The 23,599-nt window shown below is 48.2% G+C and overlaps 1 protein-coding gene across 1 annotated transcript in view; it reads left to right on the forward strand.

Moving 5' to 3' along the window:
• LOC147454535 (uncharacterized) overlaps nt 1-23,599 on the forward strand; it is a 291,300-nt gene that overhangs the window by 132,101 nt on the left and 135,600 nt on the right. Inside the window, exons 33-36 of the mRNA XM_086516456.1 lie at nt 13,510-13,656; nt 13,752-13,853; nt 14,036-14,140; nt 14,345-14,478. Of these exons, the coding sequence (XP_086372582.1) occupies nt 13,510-13,656; nt 13,752-13,853; nt 14,036-14,140; nt 14,345-14,478 (488 nt within the window). The remainder of the gene's footprint in view (nt 1-13,509; nt 13,657-13,751; nt 13,854-14,035; nt 14,141-14,344; nt 14,479-23,599) is intronic.

A 23,599-nucleotide genomic window follows, 5' to 3' on the forward strand; every position in this document is an offset into this window, starting at 1 on the left:
CCAGTATCAGGCACAACTAACTTCTATGATGTACTCAAAAGACCAAGTGGCAGCCTTGACCCCTTAGACCAATAGGAGTTATGGAGTCATCGAGTGAGATTTTAGAGAAGGTCCACCAGGCATCACAAAACAAGAGCATCTGTAGAGTAAAATAGTGCATTGTGCTCTCTGTACAATGCCTCTATTAAATAAGCTGAGGTCTCACTCTCACACTCAAAAAAAGTACCCTAAGTAGAGAGAGTGCGCCAACACACACAAGCAACCTTAAACAATGATAACACCAAAGAAATCATTGTTGCAAGGCTAAGCAAAACTCGTTCAACCATCCTCTGCCAAATGACTCTCAGGAAAGACCAAGATCAATATACTAGTGATTGGCTGGCAGCACACCCAGTTCCAAAGATACGAGGTGTAGAGGCTCAAGGTGTGGGATATAATGCAATCAGCTATTGAACCTGGACACAAATACCAGATGCGCTAGACTAGTGGTGATGCAACACAAGGCTGATAAGGGTGATGATGATGCCATGTAGCACTCTAGTAATCATAGATATATCCATACAAAATATTTAAGTGAGTGGTCTCGCTAGCTGAACTATCAGACACCACGCACCCAAAGTCATGGGGACCCACTGGTACAACGATAGACTCTCCGGTCCACACGGCTTCCCGGGTACACCCTGGGCCACACAGTCTTGTTGATACACTTTGACCACACCGTGTGACAAGTACACTTTTATTCACGACACTCAGGTACACTAGGCCCTCTTCTATGGTTTAGCGTCTTGAGTCTTGAGTCCAGCACCACACATCTGCACCCTCCCTGTGCATTGGAGCCTCGACACCCCCATTGTACCCTGGAGTCCTGGTCTTGGAGTTGAGTGTGCTGCAAGCCAGAGTCTGTATGGTTCTATGAGTTTGTCGAGCTCCACTGAGTTCTGAGTCTGTTGTTGTGCTTTGAGGTGTTGTTCCATTCTTGTAGGATGTTTTCTTTCTCTTGGAGTGAGGTTTCTCGCAAACTGCATTGAGGAGCACCCACTGTAGAGAGCACGACACACTTTCCCTACTACAGGTGCTCTCATTTTTGGCACGCAGGGTGGGACCTCAACTGAAGTCTCACCCCACTGAGCATACTTGGTTGAGGAACTAGCTCGTTAAGCCCTTTGCCTCTCTAGTCGACTGGTGTGGTCCAGCTTGCTCTAGACCAGCTTCGATCTAGTCCAGCTTGGTCTAGTCCACCTTCGCCCTAGACGAGCTTGATCTATACCAGCTTCGCCCTAGTCCAGCTTGGTCTAGACCACCTTCGCTCTCGTCAAGCTTGGTCTAGTCCATCTTCGCCCTAGACCAGCTTGCTCTAGACCAGCTTCGCCCTAGTCCAGCTTGGTCTAGACGCTTTGCCTTAGTCCAACTTGGACTAGTCTCTCTCGCCTTTATCTAGAGGAGTGGTCTAGACCAGCTTCGCCCTAGTCCAACTTAATCTAGTTCAAATTAGCCCTATTCCAGCTTGGTCTAGTCCAAATTCTCCTTACTTCAGCTTGGTCTAGCCAAGTCTAGCTGGTCTAGTGGGGTCTGGTCCAATGGGTCTAGACTATCCAGCTAGTTCAAGGGTCTCCGCGCCCAGAGATTGGGTGGGGTTGTTGCTACTGCATGACACATACAAGGTAATCTAAAGATCAACAAAGCCCACTATTGAGCCCTCTAAAGTACTATCATAGAAAGCGTCAACCTTTCGTGCCAAGTAGAAGTCCACCAGCCCTATCACCCCTTCCCTCCCACATATCTACCTCCATTCCCTCAACCAGTTTTTCACCTCCTAGGTCACCTTCCCTAGTACAGTTCTCACCCACTGTGTTATGGCAAGCTCTTAAGCAACAGGCTCTTGAGCAAGCAACCATGGAGGAGCTCACGAGCGTTGGCTAAGGTCAACATAAAGTTTCCGACTTTTAAAGGAATCTCCAAAAAGGATGCAAACGACCATGCTAGGAGACTTCTATCCCTCTGCAACGGTCGTGGCCTCAACAGAGAAGAGGCCTACCTAGTGCTCTTTCCGTCAACCTTGGACGCCTTAGCAAATAAATGGTACAGTCGGTTTGCTGAGAACCACTTTACTACTTGGGCAACACAAAGGTAGCAGTTCTGTGAAGCTTTCAGACCACGTGACTTCCAAGAGAAGGTTCTGGATGAGATGAGTTGGCTCCAGCCAACTGAGGACTTTTGCAGAACTCATGACCAGAACAAAGTCTCTGGTCGCCAAGCTTTCCCAGCAACCAGGACAATTCATGGTCAAGAAGTTGGTGGAGAAGGCTCTCCCCAAGACTTCTCAGCAGAAACTTCAAGAGAGTCTTCGACATGAAGCCACTCTGGAGGAGTTTGTCACCGCTGCCACTAGGATAGAAGGAGCAAGAAAGCTATTCGACGACTCCCCTCAAGTAGAGACTACCTCTGTACTCTTGGAAAGTCTGTCTGACCCCTTGACTTACTTACGCAAGGAACTAGAAGCACTAAAGTCACAAAAATCTCTTCAGGAGGAGAGGTCCTTCTCTTTTCGACGGAGAACCTCCACATCAAGAGGCTTTGGACCAGATCAAATGGGAGCTAGAAGAGCTCAAGACTCAGCAGGAGGCTCTGGTCAGGTGTAGCTCCAAGGCACCCTCCAAATCAATGCGGAAAAAGTCTTGGTCCTACTCTTCAACAGGGGTTAGCACCTGCATCCAACGTGGTTTCCCCTTATGGCCATCCAAACCACATGCCATCTTTATTGACAACCCCTCCTATGCAAGGTATGCAGAACACTTTTTTATCTCAGAGCTTTTATCATGCGAATGCTTCTCAGCCCCTCAAAGCTTCTACACCTCCACCTCCACCACCTCCATGCACCAGGAGTAAGGACCACCTTGCCCTTCGACTCGCCTATCCAATCAGCCCGTTTTGTGCTACAAATGCAGGGATTATGGGCATTACCAAAGCAAATTCCCCTTGCCAGAATGGTCCCCTCCCTGTCGTCATTGCATTCAAGCTAAGGATCACTACAGTAAGGATTGTCCCAAACTTCGAACATGCACGTCTTTGAGCCCAAGTCCGAGCCAAAATGAATTTACTTTTCCCAAGATCAATTTGATAGCAGTTAGCACCATCCCTCAGCCGTCACCTTCAACCCATGTAGTTGCCCCTCAAGACAAGCTGCAGTTGGTAGAGGAGCCCGCGGGTGTTCTCACTCGGGCCCAGAGGGCATCTCTCGGTCTTAGCATTTTGGCAAGTTCAACTCCCTCACACATTATCTTACGAGTGAATACCCCTCTCCGGAGGAAGTGAAATCACAGTCCACAAAACAACAGGACCCGGTTGACAAGCCATTCCTAGTGCCAAGAGAGGATCTTCATCTTTGCTCTCCGATAATGATGAGGCTTTCTTAGAAGCAGTTGTTGACCTACAACAGATCGAAGAAAGAGAGAAGGCTCCGATACTAAAGAAAAACCTTAGAGCAGAAACTATCTTGAAGAATACCTTTCAGCAAGTATCACTCTACGATATGCTCCGGCTAGATGGTGGTTTTCAAAGTGACACCCGTGCAGTTATTCAATCGCTTTCCCTCGGAGCAGGTCCTAGTGGCAGGCACCTCCCAGTGCAACCATCAGAGTCCAATGTGATATCCTATCCTGCTACTCCCCTCACGGATTATATAACCCCTCGTCTCATTGTGTCCATTTTGAGGCGGCAATTCTCAGAAATGATGGATCTGGCATCAACCTGATGCCTGAGTTCACTATGTTGTCTTTAGCTCTACAGCCTACCCGACCTGCTCCCTTCAGAGTTACGCTGGTTAACCAGAGGACAATCTACCCACTGGGCATAGTGGACAAGGTGCCTCTGCAGGTACAAGACTGCACCTTTAGCTTCGATGTTTTTGTGGTTTGTCTTCCCGAGGTTGAGGGAGGATTTCCTTTGCTCTTCAGTAGACCGTGCCTACGGCACACTAAAGCACTGTATGATTGGGGAAATGATGCAATGTGGATATATACTCCTGGCTCCCCAATAAAACTCATTCAACTTAGAGGCATAATTCCACTAGTACAGCGTAGCTCTTTGTCAATGGATCCTACCTTAGCCAGCATCAAGTGTAGAGGTCATAGAGGCTGATAACTCAACTGCTCCCTTAGTGGAAGCCTTTGGACTTGTGGAGCCTATTAACTATAGAAGAGGAAAGAAATCTCCTTGGTACGAGTTCACCCCACCCTCAACCTCCTTTGTGTGATGAAGTACCCTTTGACGCGGTTCTCCAAGGATGTCTACAAGAAGCATATGTAGAATTCAACATTGATCAACCAGTAGCTCTTGATGTCTCTATACTCCAAAAAATAGCACCCTCTTTATCTATCGAAACGTCTTCAGCTGTGCCCTCTCTAGACCCAGTAATTGAAGTCAACTTAGTCCACTCTGACAACCCCCAGCTCATTCTTTTGGCTGATTGGATGTGGGATCACTCGGCTCTGCTAGACTAGTGGCTAGCGATTCAAAGCTATGGCTATGGCCAGCCAAAGCTTGTAGGTGACAAGAGAATTCTGTCAGCTAATCAGAGTCTTGTTGCTGGTGTAGCTACAATTGTCTCACCAAATGGTTCTATCCTAGAGGATTGCAGGTTTCCAGTTGCAATGTTGGGTTCCATCCGTGCGCCACTTGATGGTCGTGGCATGCGTTTCCACACTTTCAGCTCCTACCCATCCCCTTCAACCCTATCTAGCCTACCCTCTACCCACCCCTCTCTAGCTCTCACCCCTATCCAACCCCTCCCTCGCCCCTAACCACCCCTAGGCCACCCCCCCCTCTTCCCTATCCTCTTCCCCTCGTCCCTACCCACCCCTCTCTAGCTTTCTCCCCTATCAACCCCCTAGACCAACCCCCCTCACCGATATCCTCTCCCCATCACCCCTCCCTTGCCCCTAACCACCCCCCTCGCCCCTATCCTCTCCCCTCACCCCTCACTCCCTCTATCCACTGCTACCTCTTTTGCTGGTGATCAATGCAATTTCCAGGCTCCTTATACCTTCGTCCAGCTATGACAATTGCTCTATTTTAGCTGTAATCTCAACTTGCAATTCTTAGATGCTCACCTCTAAATCATGGACTTCACCTTCAGAATTAGCCATAACTTGCAGTTAAATGTTTTGAACTGATTTCTCTCCCTCTTCCCCTCCTTTCAACTGGTTGTTTTGATTTTTCCCTCTGCTCAACGCTAAGATGAGAAAAACCCTGTAATAACAGGGCTACAGTGTCATGGGCACAGGACACATAGTTAGTTACAGTTGGGATGGAGTTCACACTGTACGGACTTTTGTCTTTTTTGGGTAGTGACACGTGGCAAGGATACGGGTGGTGGTCTAGTGGACATTGTGGCCAGATCACCACCACCAGAGTTTGGAGATAGACTTAGCTGGACTAGATATTTTGTGAGCCGTTGGTGACTCTTTACGGTTGTATATATCCGTAGTTGTTTTAAGTCATTATTATCATCATCTAATTTGTATGGTCGAGCGTCCTCATTTCAGGCACATCACATCTGCACCATCCCTGCACATTTGAGCCTCGACACCCCGATTGTACCCGTGAGTTCTGGGCTTGGAGCTGAGTGTGTTGCCATGCCAGAGTCTGTATTGGTTCATTGAAATTAGTTGAGTCCCATGTTGTTTAGGTTCTACTCTTAAGTCGTCGTGTTTGCTTTGTTCATCGTTTTCAGTGTTTTCATTCTGTTGGAGTGAGGTTTCACGCACATTGCACTGAGGAGCACTCACTGTAGAGAGCACGACGCATTATCTCCGCTAAAGGTGCTCTCATTTTTGGCACGCCTGGTGAGACCGAGCCCACTCTCCCTCGCCCCTACCCACCCCTCTCGTCCCTATCCACCTCACCCTTGGCCCTATCCACCCCTCTCGTCCCTACCCACCCCCCTTGCCCCTCTCTGGTCCCTCCCCCCTTCCTACCCCCTACCCACCCCCATCGCCCCCCTCTGGTCCCTCCCCCCTACCTACCCCCTCCCTAGTCTGTCGTCCCTACCCACCCGTGTCGCCCCTCTCTAGCCCCTTGCCCCTACCTACCCTCCCCTTGCCCCTACCCACCCCCTAGACCCTCTCTACCCCTCGTTCCTACCCACCCCCTCTCTCACCCTTACCCCCCCCATCCACTCGCCCCTATCCACACCACCCCTCATCCCTATCCTTTTCTCTCACCCATACCCAGCCCCTTCACCCTCGCCTTATTTATTCTCTCGGCCCTACTCACCTGTACACCTGACTACCAGCGATCTCCCTCACGCCCCACCCTTCAACCTGCGGGTGCTACTTAGCAATCTCACGCCCTCTCGTTGAAACGATTCCAACCTAGATTCCAACCATTCGTCCCATGTGGCCTACTCAGAGGTTCCACACCAAATTACTCCAAATTTCTAGCTTTACAATATCCACAGTCACAGCTATGCAGGTTTATCATAACAATATCTTTACAATTTGATGGTGTATGCTATTGTGGGATCTTCAGCACTTTTGAATGTAAGCTTCTGAGGATCTCACAAAAATTCACTATGGCTAGTAGAAGCAAGCAAGTCAGTAAAAAGACCTTGTGACAGAGGCCCGTGTCTGATAGATTTGGGAGTTTCTTTTTTTTTTCCCGAGAAATAGATCCTTCTATTAGTTAATGAAAACTACCCATAGGGCTACATCCACCTCTGCGAGAGAGGGCTACAACAAGCATGATGGGGAGACTCTCCCAATGAAAAAACAGCATATATACAATGAGGCTAAATCAAGAGATGGGAGGAGGGAAGAGCCACACAGGTGGACAGTAGTGCCATCTGAGCACCCCCTGGACTATGGTGAAGAAAGGCCCGGGGCGCTAGAGTCGAAGGAAAGCCTCGCGGCGCTCTCGCATGCAGTCGGAGCTACCCTGTAGTCCCTCAAGCTGTCCTTTGAGAGTATGGATCAGCTCTAGCCAAAAGTCACGAATAGTCTCTGCTGGTGGTACAGAGCGAGCCTCAAAGATGCGAAAACAGCGGGCCCGCCAGATGAACCAAAGAGTCAGGCCACTGATGAGCTCCCAACACTCATCTCTCTCACTGCACCACTCCTGTGGAGCAAGCTCTGTAGCAGGCTGGAGTGTAGGTCGCCCCCCCTGCATCGCTATCATCCTGCTGGTGGAAGAGAGCTCAAACTGGAGTGCCAGGCCCGTGAGGGTGGACCAAGCCGCTGCCCCCCAAGTGTACTGTCGAGCCATGGAGAGGGCAGGCATCAGCCGAAGAACTCGTAGCCACACCTGCTGGGTCAAGGGACAGTCCCAAAGACAATGCCGCTGACTCTCCACCAACTGGTCACAGGTTGCACATGTGGCCGAGAGACCACAATGTACAAGCCAGCTCCCTACTGCTGTGGCTCTGTGTGCAACCATCCACTGAAACAAAGTGACTCGCCTCGGCTGTCTGGAGTCCCACAGCCTCTGCCAAAAGGCTGCCAAGAAATCGACTGTGAGGCCCTCCTCCTGCCAATGACGTGCTGCAGCGGGGCGGGCCTCTCTCTGTGCGGCAAGTATATGACGTCCAAGCGAAACAGTGTACTGAAAGAAAGGGACTCCTGGGCGGTCTACAGAAGAGAAGGGGTCCCTCCATAGCCACTCACCAGGATCCCACTGTACTCGTGCCAGTGGACAACACTCCCAAACCCATAGCCTCCAATGTCCAGTCTCAAGGCCTCTGCGCCCCTAGCTGCGAGGAACAAAGCGTAGACCCTGAAGCAGGCTGCCTCGTAGTCTGCTGCGGAATCGCCGAGAAAGCGAGTGAACCCGTAGTCGAAGAAATCCCAGCGGCGTCGGAGGTCAATGCTCGTCAGACCACGGGGGATGGCTGTAAGGGAAGAAGTCTGAATCTGCAGAGGGGGCCGCAAGAAGGGCAGACCCTCTCTCGCTAGGCGACTCGTGGCAAAGGCGCTGCCAAGAGATCTCCTAGCCGCCGGCGAGGGACCAGTCTCCCGAGTCGACTGTGGAACTGGAGCAGGAGGGGGGGGAGAAGGAGCAGGGGGGGGCGGAGGGGAAGAGAAGCGGGGTGGGGCGGTAGAAGTAGATGGGCGAGGAGGGGAGTGGGCGGGAGCAGATGGCGGGGGGGAGGAGGAGGAGGAGGAGGGGAACTCTGAAGGAGGGGCAGCTGGCGAGGTTGAAGTGGAAGTGGAGGCTGGCGTAGGGGGCTCCTCCTGCTCAAGAGGGCCAAAACGGTTCCCCGTGGGAACCCACTGCTGCTGAGTAGGCACCTACAGGCCACTCTGCGGGCCAGGTTGTCGCAGTGGCCCCTGGCGTCAACGGCCACGGGCCTGCTGCCACCCCTCCTCCGTTGGAGCCCCAGGCTCGGAGGGTGGCTTTGAATCTGTGCGCTGCGCTGTTGGCTGTGGCTGCGGCCCAGCCTTGGCAGGCTGGGGCTGAGACTTAGGTGCAGGTCGAGGCCTCCTCCGTGGACAGGCCTTCGCTAAGTGGCCCATCTGTCTGCAAATGAAGCACTGGTTCGGGAGCCCCGAGTACTCAACACTCTGTCTAAACCAACCCCCACTCACCCGAGGCCTTAGGATGGCCTTCGGGAGCGTGTGGGTATCTCTGACCAAAATTCGAACTGAGGGAATGCCAGCCGCCTTGGCAGCTACTGATGCCGCCGTGCGGGGTGACTCCAGGACAGTCCCGATGGCGGAGCCAATCCTGGAGAGAAGTGGTAGGTACTCCCTCCGTAAACCAGGAAAGCAGACTGAGATGGGGATGTCTGCCTCCTCTACTAGCACGTCCGAAGTCGGGTCAAAACCATGTCGCCACTGTCGAAAGTGGGTGCGTGATGCTCGGATGGCCAGTGGACTCATAGCAATAACCTTGGAATCCATCTCGGAGGTCTCGAACTCGATCTGGTAATACCCCCGTCCGAGAATCTGGACATCCAAGATCTTGACCACCTCTGTGAGAAGGCGGGCCTGGAGAAGGTCTCGCAGCTCTCCTCTGCTAGGTCGGGCGAGAACCTTGCAGATGACCGAAGTCGCCTGCAATCTCTCTACCTCTGCGACAAGGCTCGCTTGCTCTGTAGGCGATAGAGCAAGTCGAATGGTGGACTCAGCGGGGTCGGGCGAGGGGGCTTTTGGCGAGTCCCTCTGTGGTGAAGCTGGAGTCTCCATCTGTGTCTACTGTTGTGGCATAAGAAGGTGGCGACGACGGGAGGGCGGTGCAATTCGACGCGCCAACCACTGCTCCAAAGAAATGAAACAGGTGCCGAAGGTGTCGATTTGCAGAAGTTGTCGATGCGGAGGAACCCCACGGGCGGGCTAGCGGTCCAAGGCCGAGGGGGGTGGGGGTGTGTGTGTGTAACGGGCAAGAGTGGATAAGGGTAGCGCGAGGGGGGGCAGTGGGGGACTGAGGCGGCAGTTGGGCTGGGGGCGAGCGGGCAGGCAGGGATAAAGGCAGCGCGAGGGGGGGCAGCAGGGGACTGAAGGCAGGCGGGGGGGGCGGGAGGCAGCCAGCTGAGGAGGGTAGCGTGCACGGGGAGGGGGGGGGGGGGGGCAGCGGCAGCGCTGGGGGGAGGGTGGGAGCGATGGAGTTAGCACAGCAACAGCGAGCTCGCGCTGGATTTGGGAGTTTTGCTAAGGAAGATGCAGAACACACTAGCCATGGTCACACAGATCTTTCTTCAAGTGATCACAGCGATGAAATTTAGAAAGCATCTCAGAGTCCTTGGAGTTAGACTCTCGCTCTGACTCAAACCCTTCTAGCGATTAGGACGAGCATCCGAAAGACAAAAAGAAGGCCAATGATCACGTGCTCAGCCATCCAATCAGCAGGCCTACAACATCAAAGTGAAGTTAAATTCACTTTGAACTTTCACCTGTTGCCGCTTCATCCATCCCTTTGAGAAGTTCTATCAAGAGATCAACTACAAACGCTAGGTCTTACGGCATTGGTCGATGCAGATCTACCTATTGATATTCCTATGGATATGGTCCATGAGGTTTTGAAGCCTTTTCCCAAAGTACGGGGTGTCACACTTACTGCTACACGCATTGGTCATGCTTTGGGGATGACAAGCTTTCCCTCGTTGAAACCGGCTACTAGAACCTACTCACAACTTTTAAAGGATGCGACCATTCAGGCATGCCATGAGCTCCTTAGTGTTGATCACGCCGACTATGCAAGGAATAAAAAGCTGTGGGCCATTTTCAAGTATTACTTTCTGGTCAGAGATGATAAAGAATGTAAGGGAAGATATGATGTGTATATGATGTTCTCTCACTGCGATGGCCTCTACTGCCTGATCCACACTATACCATGTGTCTTTCATCAGATTGTCTATACCTCCTTAAAGACTTGGGCCAAAAGATTTAGAGCTCAGGTGCAATCTGTGTAGTCTAGCTTTCGGTTCTTTGCAGCTCCTATGTTGGCTTGGGTCATTAACATACATGTTAGCCCTGTAGATGTGGATGTGGATATGCAGCGTATGCACTCAAAGGCAAAAGAGAAATCTATTGTCCATGCGGCGGATCTACTTGAGAAGAAAAAGAAGAAGAGGGCTAAAGTGGTAAAAGGACACAATAGAATCTCTACCATCATTGCCAGTATAGAGAGTCAGCAGCTTCGACTGAAGCATCCTGCCCGATGCTTCTGGTCCACTCTCGCTACTTGTTTGCTGAGCCGGTGCTATGCTCGGGTGTTTCAGATCACACTATGCATGTCCCAACTGTGGCTTCTCCAATGTGTGTCCCTCTCCCTACCTCTACCATTTTCACTCCTACCACATTGACTAGCTCCCACATCCCAAGCTTCCACACCCCGCCTGCAGTTGTCTCTTCCCCTATACCTATCTCTGTTACACCCACTCCACCTGTCTCTACTCCACCAACTAGGCATGCTATCAGTTCACCAGTTGTGCCACTTGCGAGCCCTCTCCCACTAGACACTGTTGCGGGATCTTCATCAGCAATGACGGACTCTACCTCACTCTTTCAGCTATCTGAGGAGATACTGCAAGAGTCCAAAGAGGCTATTGCTACCATTGAGCTTGGAGCAGAGCAGTTGGCTGCTACTCACCAGCGCCACTCTGCCACATACGGAGCTATGGAGGGATCTTTGCATGTCGCAGAGAGTGCGATTGCGGATAGAGGTGCTGCTATTTTTGCCTTGCGACATGTACTAAAAGTGAAGTCTCAAATCATTGATGACCTCCGAGCTCAAGTGCAAGGATTTCATGAGCTGCTACTACATGGAGACATGGGGATTTAGCCTCCAGTGGCTAGGGGGCATTTCATGCGACAATCTACACAAACTCCTGTCGGATATGGTTAGCCTCAACAGTTTCCATACTATCCTCAGGGGTTTCAACAGCCGGCTTCCTTGCCACAGATGCAGCCAACACAGAGCATTCCTTGCGATGGCTTTTCTGGTGCGCACCGTCATGGCGGTGTTAGTAGATCGTCTGAGTACACTTCGGGACAGGTGCTTTCATCCACTGAGCAGCAACTGGCTGATCCAATCACAGGGAGCCAGTTTGTTCAGAGTAGAGTCCAGTAACAACAGCCTCCCATCATCGATTTGATGGCTCCTCCTCCGGAGGCGGATACTTTCGGTGCAGCAGTGGCGACGACTCTTTCCCTTGAGTAATAGGACCGGACTGCTCTGCTCAGCTTTCTCTTGTACATATGCAGTGCTTAGAGGTTTACTTTTGCAGTTTCAGTGTTCCTCTCACGGAGACGGTTAGCGGTCTTGTGGCGGCCAAGTGTCACAAGCACAGGGCAGAAAGTTAGTTACAGTTGGGGCTGGAGTCCACACTGGACGGACTTTCGTCTGGGTAGTGACACGTGGCAGGGATACGGGCGGTGGTCTAGTGGACACCGTGGCCAGATCACCACCACCGCAGTTTGGAGATAGACTTGCTCGACTAGATATTTTGTGAGCCGTTGGTGGCTCTTTATGGTTATATATATATTCATAGTTGTTTTGAATCATTATTATCATCATCTACTTTGTATGGTCGAGCTCTTCAGTTCAAGCACAGCACGTCTGCACCATCCCTGCACATTTGAGCCTCGACACCCCCATTTTACCCATGAGTTTTGGGCTTGGAGTTGAGTGTGTTGCGATGCCAGAGTCTGTACTGGTTCATTTGAGTTAGTCGAGTCCCATGTTATTCAGGTTCTAGTGTTGAGTCGTTGTGTTTGCTCTGGTGTTCATCGTTTTCAGTGTTTTCATTCTGTTGGAGTGACGTTTCACACATTTCACTGGCGAGCTCCCACTGTAGAGAGCACAACACATTATCTCCTCTACAAACCCCACGCTCAAGGCTAAGCTGAAGCACACTTCTCCTGAGCATTGCTCCCTATTATCTTCTCACTCTATCCTACCCTCTTCTGCTTTTCGATGATGACTATGTATTCCCCCGCTCCTCTCAATTACCTTAGTCTACATAGCATTTTTCTCACTATTTCCTCTCACCGAGACGATGAGTGGTCTTGTGGCGGGCAATCTATAGCAGGGCTACAGTATCACTGACACACGATGGGCAGTTAGTTAGAGTTGGTGGTCTGGAGTTCACACTGGATGGACTCACTTTGGCAGTGACACATGGCAGTGATACGGGTGGTGGTCTAGTGGACACTGTGGCCAGATCACCACCACCGCAGTTTTGGAGATAGGCTTAGCTGGATTGGGATACTTTGCTAGCCGTTGGTGGCTCTTTATGGTTGTATCTATGTGTGATTGGTTCCAGTCTTCGGATATCATATCAACATCCACTTTCTATGGTCTAGCATCTTGAGTCTTGAGTCTTGGGTCCAGCACCGCACATCTGCATGCTCCGTTCATATTGAAGCCTCGACACCCCAATTGTACCCTGGAGTCCTGGGCTTGAAGCTAAATGTTCTGCCAGCCAAAGTCTGTATGGTTCTATGAGTTTGTCGAGTTCCACTGAGTTCTGTTGTGCCGTTGTTCCATTCCTGTAGGATGTTTTCTTTCTCTTGGAGTGAGGTCTCTCGCATACTGCACTAAAGAGTACCCACTGTAGAGAGCATGACACACTTTCCCTGCTACAATTTGAATTGCACAATTGCTGAGAGATGGGATTTCGATTGGGAAAAAGTTGTATCTTGATCACCGAACAGTGCAATCAATAGAAACACATCATTAGAAAATGCAAGTCCACAAATTTTAGTTTTTAAAGTCTCATAGATAGTACGCTTAGGCAGAGGTGCATCAATTTTGAGCATAAAGAGTTACATTAGTAGTGATAATGGACACTATTATTAACTTTTTTCTTCAACTTGTGGATTTGGGCATGCTTGCATAAAACTTTACATTTGAAGTAAGAGAACGTAGACAAGGGACAGATTGCCACTATGTTTACCTTAGCTCAGGTGTAGTCTGCTCTTGAAGTCTGGATGTGGATTGCTCTTAGTATTCGTGATGCTATGTAGTTCATAATCTTACCTTTCCTTCACAATTTAATACCTTGCAACTTCTCAGGTTCCAAACCTCTTTGACTCAGCTGATATGGGAGCTATATGTGAAACTGTTCGCCCACGAGCCAAACGTTTTAAAAGAGATGGATCACGAGCAGAGTTATATGGATTCTTTGTAGATGAATGCAGCAAGAACTTGAGAATTGCACTGGTATGACATAATCAGTGTTGTTTCCATGTATGTAAGTTTCATACATCAACAAAGTGGTGTTGAATCTCTCACACCTTTACCAATAATGGTTGCAGGCATTTAGTCCTGTTGGGGATGCTTTTAGAGACAGGTTACGAAAGTTCCCATCTCTTGTAAATTGCTGTACTATCGATTGGTTTAGCAGCTGGCCACTTGAGGTAATAATTCTACATTGATTTCAATAGATTATGCAGAGCATATCACAAATTCTGATTTTTATGATACAAAGTCTGTTTGCTTCAAGATTCTGATGAGTTTAGTGTCTTCTCATCACTTTTTTTAAAAATTCCTCTCAAAGATGCATACTGGTATCATGACTAGAAGCGTGTTTTTCTTTCAGGCCTTGAAGTCTGTTGCCAACCGTTTCTTGGCAGACATCAATGTTGAGCAACAGTACATACCAAGTATTGTGGATATGACTGTTTACTTTCACATGTCTATACAGGTCAGAGGCTCTTGCTATTGCTTAAGGATTATCTTGCATTTTGCTTGCAAATTTTTTGTTGTGCTGGGAAAATGGCGTATCTTATTAAAGCTTCTCAATCACTTCTAAACTCTAGCAACCAAATTTCTTCGTACTTAGAGGCTATTGTAATGAAATGTTGCAATGATAAGCTTAACATGTGAAACGTTTTGTGATGCTTTTCAGGACCTAGCCGTACAATACTACAACACCATGCATCGCTATTGCTATGTCACCCCAACAAGTTTTCTTGAGCTAATCAACTCATTTAAAACCCTTTTGGAGAAAAAGCAAATGGAAATATCAGTTCAAAAGCAACGGTTCTCTCTCTCTCTCTCTCTCTCTCATAATGATTGTTTGATTAAATCAGATCAAAGAACAAAGCAAAGTAGGTAGCTTGGCCTACTTTGAGACATCTGCCCATTCAACTATCTAAACACATTCAAGACACGCAAGTTGTATGTATAGCATGTAGCCATGGTAAAGCTTGTTCTTTACGAATGACATGTCCATCTATCAGCAAAGAAACCAACCAAAGGAGCAATCCGCCAATGCTTTTGATGTGACGTGTGACCCTCGATTGGGAATCAAAAAGAAAAGCATTGTGCATAGACCATATGTGTGAAAGACCCTACAATCGGGAAAAAGTAAAGATGACATGGTTTGCCTGATTGTTCCTTGCCCCATTGTCACTACCCAAAACCCATTTTCATGATGATAAATATTTCCCAGTTACCACCTTCCAAATAGAATAGATAAAACTCCATATTTGGCAAGCCACAGGACATGGAATAAATCTGTGTTGGCTTGTTTCTTGGCAAGTTCGGCAAAAATAACAAAATCAATTAGAGAGTTTTCTTCGCTTTACATTAGATGCCAGTTGTAAGCCTCCTATCATTACTCGCCAAAGAAACACTTTTCCTTGAAAAGGAAGTTCAGAATGTCGAGTACTGAGAAGAATCCTCTTCCACCAAGGCACTGTTGAGAAGTACACATTGCGGCTAGAAAAGCGCCGGGCCTTTGGTTGTGAGGGTTCGCAACAAAATCAAGTGAGTCGTAGAACCTTTGAAGCAAAAGACACACTTGAAAAGGACAAAAATCCAGCCATGAAAGCCATACTCTATAGAACAACCAAGATCAACTCAAAACTCTTGTGTGTGTGATGATTTGGTGTAGCCTCACTCCCAATTGTGCAGATACAGTGCTCTTTTGCCCTATTAAAAACCCTAATTTTACCCTCAATTCTTCGTCGCCACCATTTCATGGGAGCTTCATAATTCATTACACAAGACCAAATGGTTATTTGAAGAGGGAAAATCCTAATTGGTGGCCTCACATCCTTGATCATGGGTGGGAATAACAAGGGACTGCACTAGCACTTTCACTTGGAACTACAGTATGTTCTTTGTTAGATATCCAGAAGAGCTTATTTTTGGCTCAATAGACTCACCCTCAACTTGAGCAAGGGCGGTACCATCGTTGATGTGGCATTTTGAGCTATTTTATGCTAATTTTGGTCTATTTTTGAACATTTTATGGCCATTTTAAGCCCAAAAATGCCCTTTTTTGTCCATAAAAAGCCTAAACAAGCTGGAAAAAATCCCGAAATTTGTGTTAAAAAATCCCCTTGAACTCAAATTTCATGTTCAACCGGACTTTGGACACATCTTTTACGACCACGCATGAAACCTGCTATTTTTGGCCAGGATCTCTCGCATTGAACTTTCTAGGCAAAACGAGGATGCCACTTAGAACACTTGACATATGTACATTCTAAAAATAGGCATGTTTTCATGTAAAATACGCATCAATGTCACGTTCCTCGTCCCCCGGTAAGGTATATACACGACTACAACCGTGGCAACCATTTTCACACATATGACGCTACGTTCATGGTAGCGTTTCCTCTACGTGTGAAAAAGCATAAAATTGAGGTTAGCATTTAGATTTCACATTGCAAGCATGCCACCGCACGACATCCATCCCCTCTAAACCTGCACATTCTCTAGCAGGTGCCACAATAGTCTTTGTTAAGCATCAAAACTCGTTATCAGATAACACATGTTCACTTTTATTGTCACCTTGCATACAGTCACACACATCTTCTTCGCATGCTTTGGCATCAAATGGATCCAAATTGCTTCTTGTTTGAACAACTTAATCTGCTTTCCTACAAAGGGAAGTCTTCATTTTTGTCCCATCAAGCTCACTCAAGGCATATGTAGCATTTTCATATTCATGTACATACAGCCCAAACCATCTCTTTGAAAAAACATTTTGTGCAGTATGATGGTTATTAGTACGCAGATACTATCTTATCACCATACAATCACCTGCATGGTGTGATAACTCTTCATAACATTTTTGGAGCATACTAAAGCCTTCAGCCCCACATAGATCATAAGGCAACATCAAGTATTTTCACAATCCTTCTTCAATATGTTCAAATTTCTTGGAACCATAAGTAATTCTCATCTTTATCCAATCACCAAGTACATAAAAGCATGCATGCCCTCTGTCTAGCCTCCATAGTTTTCTCAAGATAGTCTGCCATGTAAATAACCACAAGCACTTTGCATATTCTATTGGAAAGCTAGCATAAACTTGCATAATCTCCCAAATATTTGTGTATCAATTCTCATAAGTCCGCTTAGACTCCAAAATTGGTAGACACATTGGAGAAATAGCTTCACCCCCTCTATCTTGAGAGCATTGAAACTTTGACACTATTGGCAAAGCTAGCATGAAAATTATTTCCATCACAGATCCTAGATCATAAGGATAAACTTGAAATTTTAAAATACTTGGTACATTCATAATGGGAAACCGTGGCATCATCCAACCTCCGGAATCAATTGTTTTATACACCATCTTCCATGTAACCCAAATAGTTGTCTGCAACCTTGGTGAACCTATCGGTGTCCACCCCACCTGGAACACATGGTCTCAAAAGATCATAAAACATACATATCACCCTTCCACATAGCCCTATATACTTGTATGCATTGAATTTCCCACCCAGATCAAAGGGCATAATGATTCCATGAGCGTCTAGAATTTTTCTTTGGTCAATAACTCCTTGTGCATCATAGGCTAGCAAAAATTAGTCCTATCCTCATCATATAAAAATCCGTTGGTGAAATGAATTCAGTGTCTATAATTTCAAAAACATCAGTTTGCACGAGTGAACCATTGAGTCGCATTATGTCCATCACCTCATTTGATACCACAAATACTACATGCATAGCTTCTCTAGTAGGCATAAATCCTCTAGAGCCTTATCCAATAGCTTCATAAACTCATCATCTTCATGTTCTCTTTGCTTTACGTCCAATATCCCATTATATTGCTGGATGCCCGTGTCAGAAGGAACTTGAAACCCTTCTAAAGCATTATCCAAAATAACCATAAGTTCCACGTCACCCTTTTCATAAGATAAATCCTGGAACGCGATTTTACCCTGATAAGAAGAATCCTCGTCAAATTGAGTATCCTTCTCATATGTATCATGGAACTCATCCAAAGATTCATTCAAAAGACACATGACTTCCTCCTCATGAAAGGAACCCTCTTGAGAACCCATCTCATGCTGTAAGAAACCCTCATCACATGTAACATGCATATTTGCTATATGTCCCTCAAAACATTTTCTCAGCCCTCTCACCTTCTATCAAGTACCTTTGCACCTCCTCATCATAGAAATTTGTATGTTTCACAAAGATAACATTCACTTCTCTTTCCAAATCATCAGCATAAGCCTTCCACTCATTTCTAGAAAAACATGTTTGCATATCTACATGCACCCCTATGAGTAGGCATTGGCTGGCCCTTGAGTCCTCAAGACAGCTAGCGATGCAAGGTGATACAGCATGTTGGTATGGTCAGATGACATCATGGTTTCAGTTACATGGGTTTAGCATGGACAGATTGCCCCCGTTCCAGTACTCCTTGGATGCACTCTCCCTATCTATCACACGGACGAGATCACTAGACTCATACGTCAAGATCTGATTCAGCTAGATACCAGGAGCACATGGATACAGACGATACAGGATTTGGGCACGAAGATGGCTTTCTATAGAGAGAATCTTCTCCAGCTCACGGAGGACGGATTTGTGACGAGGCCTGGATACATGGATACACACTTATCTCATGGATACGGTGTGCTATTGGCCAGATACACACATTCTCGCATCAGCTTCAAATCGAGACTGGTACGTTTCGAGTACAAGCAGAGGTCAGGATATGTCATATTGAGCTAGAGACAAAGCTGCACTGCATATGTCACTGCCTTGTGTACTACGGGATCCATGGCTGCTTTCGCTGCTTGTTCAGAGAGGGTTTCGGACCACTTTCTAGAGTCATGAGATACCCAGACCAAAGATGCCTAGGCCTGTTTTTACTCGAGCTGCACTGACACAGGGAGAGCTTGTTGAGGACATCAAGGGAGAGTCAATATCAGAGGCAGATCACAGATTTCTTTACACCAGACAATGAGTAGCCAGAGGAGTGCTCACCACAGCAGAGCTCAGCTTCAGATTACACCCATACCAAAGGTACGTTGATCGATCGAGTGATTGAGCGAAGGATATCCATACGACCATGATCACGAGGGGCTTCACAGTATCGGAGGAGAGGATCCGGATCACCCTAGCTCGACATGCGAGGCGTCTAGTCAAAGTACTGACCAAGGGGGATATTGACGAGATTCGCCACCGACCGATGAGGGATTTCCTTTGACCCCCCCCCCCCCCCCCCCCCTTTTTTAGTTGTACTCAGACATTGTACTAGATGCACCACTTGTAACTTTTTGGTCTCATAGGTCACTTTGGCCTTCTGTAGACGTTAATACATCATTTCATTTCATTTCTCTCTCATTCGTCAGGACCTGATCCAGCTGGATACCAGATACCAGGAGGACATGGATAGAGCCCCCACAGTAGCTGGGCACAAAGATGGCTTTCTATAGAGAGCATCTTCCCACCTCACAAAAGATGGGTTTGTGATTCGACCCAGCTACATGGATACACATATGTCTCATGGTTTGCGGTGTGCCATTGGTCTAGCACGCATATCCTCACATCAACTGGAGATTGAGACTGGTAGATTCAGAGGGATACCAGCAAACAAAAGGATATGCCGCTTATGCCAGCTAGAGCCAGAGAACAGAGCTACATTACATATGTCATTGCACAGTGTACTATGAGATTCGGGGCCGTTTCCATTGCTTATTCAGAGAGGGTTTCGGTCCTTTCTCTAGGGTCATGAGTTATGAGGATTGGAGATGTCTTGGGCTATATCTACTTGAGTTACACAGATATAGAGACACTTTACTGGGGAGAGCTAGAGAGAGACAGTCCCAGAGACGGATTACAGATTTCTTTTCACTAGATATGGGACAGCCAGAGGAGCAGCCATCACTGCAGAGCTCAGCCCACACTCATTCCACCACTACCGGCACTCTCATCGACCGAGCACTGGAGCTAAGGAAATCCAGACGGCCACGATTGAGGAGAGGGGCTACACAACATCGATGGAGACTAGAGCAAAGGATTCGAGCCATACTCTCTCAACATCTAGAGTGCAAAGGAGGATGGATTCTAGTAGTAGTAGTATTTTTGTTCTAGTCTTTTTATACCCAGACATGGTATCAAATTCACAATTTTGTAACAGTTTGGTCTCATAGGTCATTTTTGCTTTTTGAAGACGTTAATATAACATTTTATTTCATTTCTCTCTCTCTCTCTCTCTCTCTCTCTCTCTCTCTCTCTCTCTCTCTCAGGAACCACGAACAAAACTTTGGCTCTTTGATACTGTGGTGGCTTCGGCTATGCTTTATGGGGTCCAGATTTGGGGACCATCTGTGGATGAGGACAATTGGAAGCCAATGGAGAGACCTTTGGTATCTATGATTTCCCGAATGATTAGAGCCAAGGCCTCCGTACCACACGCGACTACCCGAGCGGAACTAGCTGCCCCTCCGATAGAAATTGAAGCTCTTACCAAATCAATGTCCTTTATACATGGTTTGTGGGATACAAATAATTGCCGATATACTAGACTGGCCCTCGAATCCTCTCGACAATTAGCAATGAAAGGGGATACATCATGCTGGTATGCGCAACTGTCCTCGTGGTTTCAGAGACACGGGTTCAGTATGGAAAGATTACCCCCCTTCCAATACTCTCTTCAGGCTCCATCACTGGCAATTACACGAACGGAGATTAATAAAATCATCCGTTAGGATCTTATACAGTTGGATACTAAGAGGACATGGGTAGACCCTACACAAGAATTGGGCACGAAGATGGCCGACTACAAAGAAAACTTCCTACAGCTATCTGAAGATGGATTTGTGACTCGCTCGAGCTACATGGATACCCACCTGTCTCATGGTTTGAGATGTGCTATTGGTCAGATTCGTACATCCTCACACGAGCTGGAAATCGAATTTGGCAGATTTAGGGGAATCCCACCTGAGAGCAGAATTTGCAAGTTATGTGGAATGGAGCCGGAGACAGAATTACACTACATATGCCATTGCACCGTATACTATGAGATACGTGGGCGTTTCCATTGCCTATTTAAAGAAGGCTTTGGACCTCTAGATAGAGTCATGCAATACCAAGATCAAAGATGCTTAGGCTTGTATCTACTGGAACTACACCGTCAGAGGGATAATCTAATGAGAAGACAAAGAGCACTACAGCCTTAGAGGCAGATCACAGATTTCTTCGGATCGAGAGAAGCAGGAGTGGAAGGAGAAGCAAGAGGCTAGCAGCAGCACAAAGGAGTACCCACATTCATACCAAAGGCACCCTCATTGACTGGGCGATTGAGCTTAGGAAATCGAGACGACCACGACGGAGATGCAGAAGCACACTTCACCAGAGGAGACTACAACAAAGGATTAGAAGCATTCTAGCCAGACACCCAGAATGCTCCTAAGAAGTTTATTTAATACTCTGTATTTAGCTTTTCACATTTATTTTCACACTTTCACACTTTTCACACTTAGTACTTTAGTACTAAGGTACCGAGACTTTGTAACAAATTCACCACTTTTGTATTAGTTTGGTCTCATAGGTCATTCTGGCCTTTTTGAAGACGTTAATAAAACCATAGTCACAAGGGACGCATTCCGGGACGGGGGAACGGGGGACGAGGGACGGGGCTGAAATGGATTTTTAGTGTAAAAAAGAGAGCGGGACGGCAAGTGGGGACGGAAAAGTGGGGACGGGAAGCCCGAAATAGGGCGTCCCCTGTTACTCTCTCTCTCTCTCTCTCTCTCTCTCTCTCTCTCTCTCTCTCTCTCTCTCTCTCTCTCTCTCTAAATTACATGCCCGTACAAAATAGCAGCACGGTGCAGCAAGATTACGCATGAAGACTGCAAGCCCGGAAGCAAGACAGTAGCAAGTCTCTTGATGCAAGAGGATAGCCTCTCTCTCTCTCTCTCTCTCTCTCTCTCTCTCTCTCTCTCTCTCTCTCTCTCTCTCTCTCTCTCTCTCTCTCTCTCTCTCTCTCTCTCTCTCTCTCTCTCTCTCTCTCTCTCTCTCTCTCTCTCCATCATACGCAACATCATACGCGTAGCTCAACTGGGCATCATACGCGACATCATACGCGTAGGATACAGGGGAAAATTCTGTGTGCGAAATGGTAAGTGAGCCCGATACATCGCTTGAACGACAAAACATGGAAGCAATCTCCCCTGCACAGAACACGGAAGCCGTCAATGTCTCACCTGTTTGCAAGTCACGAGCAAAGGCAACCTTCATGCTCACGAACAAGCGGATGGCGCAGATGGAGAGGGAAATGAAGGAGTGGAAAACAGAGATGGAAGGATGGTGGAAGGAGAAGGCCAACCTCCTTCAGATGGTCTTCAATGAAGGCGTACAATGGAAGAAGGAGAAAGAGAGCCTTAACGCAGAAATACAGACACTCAAAGAAGAAGTCTCAGCCCTCAAAAAAAAGAACCCAAACGCTGAGATACGGACACTCAGGAACTTGCTGATAGAGTAAGCAGTGGACTAGAGGAAGGCGAATTTCAGCCCTCGGTAATAGATGAAATCAAGGAAATCAAGGAACAGGTAAGGATGATCACAGAGGAAGAGAAACTGAGTGTGGCAAAGACATCTTGATGGGCGGAGATAATAACAAGGACACAGAAAAAGGCGAACGAGGCCGAAAAATGGATTGAGATCGCCAAGAAAGGGAAAGGTAAAGAAACTTTTTGTACACCGACGGTTATCAACATGACCCTTGAAGTAAAGCAAAAAACGCTCGCTGCTGCTATTCCGCCCCCACCCTTGCGTTGCCTCGCGCTGCCCCCTCGCTTCAGGCCCCCCCCCTCCTTGTGCTCCATCCCCCTCGCTCCAGCCCCGCCCTTGCGCTGCTCCCTCGCCCACACCCCTTTGCGCTGCCCCTCCCGCTGACTGCCTTCCTGTCCTCCCGCCCGCTTCTGCTAACCCCTGCCCCCCCTTGTGCTGCCCCTGCCCCTGCCCCTGCCCGCCCGCCCTCAGTCCCCGCTACCCCTCATTGCGCTGCCCGCTGCCCTCTCCTAGGCCTCGCTACGCTGCCTGTCCCGCCCTCCCCTGCCTCTCTTCATTCACTGAAACCCCCCCTCCGTCCCCCTGCGGCTCATTTCGTTTTTCCTTTTCTCACGCCGGGGTCTCTTCTGCCGATTGGCTCTGGCAGTGCTAGTTCTCTGACAGTGCCTGCTGGGGTCCGTTTGTACAAGATTTGCTTTATCCACTCTTTCTCCGCCACAGCAGTAGACACAGATGGAGGCTCAAGCTCTGCCACAGGACTCCACTGAAGCCCCTTCGCCCGACCCCGCTGAGCCCACCATTTGACTTGCTCTATCACCGACAGAGCAAGCGAGCCTAGCCGCAGAGGTAGAGCGCCTGCAGGCGACTTCTGTCATCTACAAGATCCTCGATACCAAACCCAACAGAGGAGAGCTGCGTGATCTTCTCCAAGCCCGCCTTCCCGTAGAGGTGGGCAAGATCTTGGATGTTCACATCCTCGGACGAGGCTGCTACCAGATCGAGTTCGAGACCCCCGACATGGCGTCCAAGGTCATCGCCATGAGTCCATTGACCATCCAAGCAGCTCGAGCCCACTTTCGACAGTGGAGACATGGTTCTGACCCTGCTTCAGATGTTCTGGTAGAGGAGGCAGACAACCCCATCTCCGTCTGCTTTCCTGGTTTACGGAGGGAGTACCTACCACTTTTGTCCAGGATAGGCTCAGCGATTGGGACTGTCCTAGAGACACCTCACACGGCAGCCTCAGTAGCTGCCAAGGCGGCCGGCATTCCCTCAGTTCGCGTTCTGGTTAGAGACACTCACACTCTCCCGAAGATCATTCTTCTGCCTCGGGTGAGTGGGGGTTGGTTTAGACAGAGCGTGGAGTATTCGGGCCTCCCGAACCAATGCTTCA

This window comes from Adiantum capillus-veneris, chromosome 7 (assembly GCF_014529385.1).
Source record: "Adiantum capillus-veneris isolate H3 chromosome 7, ASM1452938v2, whole genome shotgun sequence".
NCBI lineage: Eukaryota > Viridiplantae > Streptophyta > Polypodiopsida > Polypodiales > Pteridaceae > Adiantum > Adiantum capillus-veneris.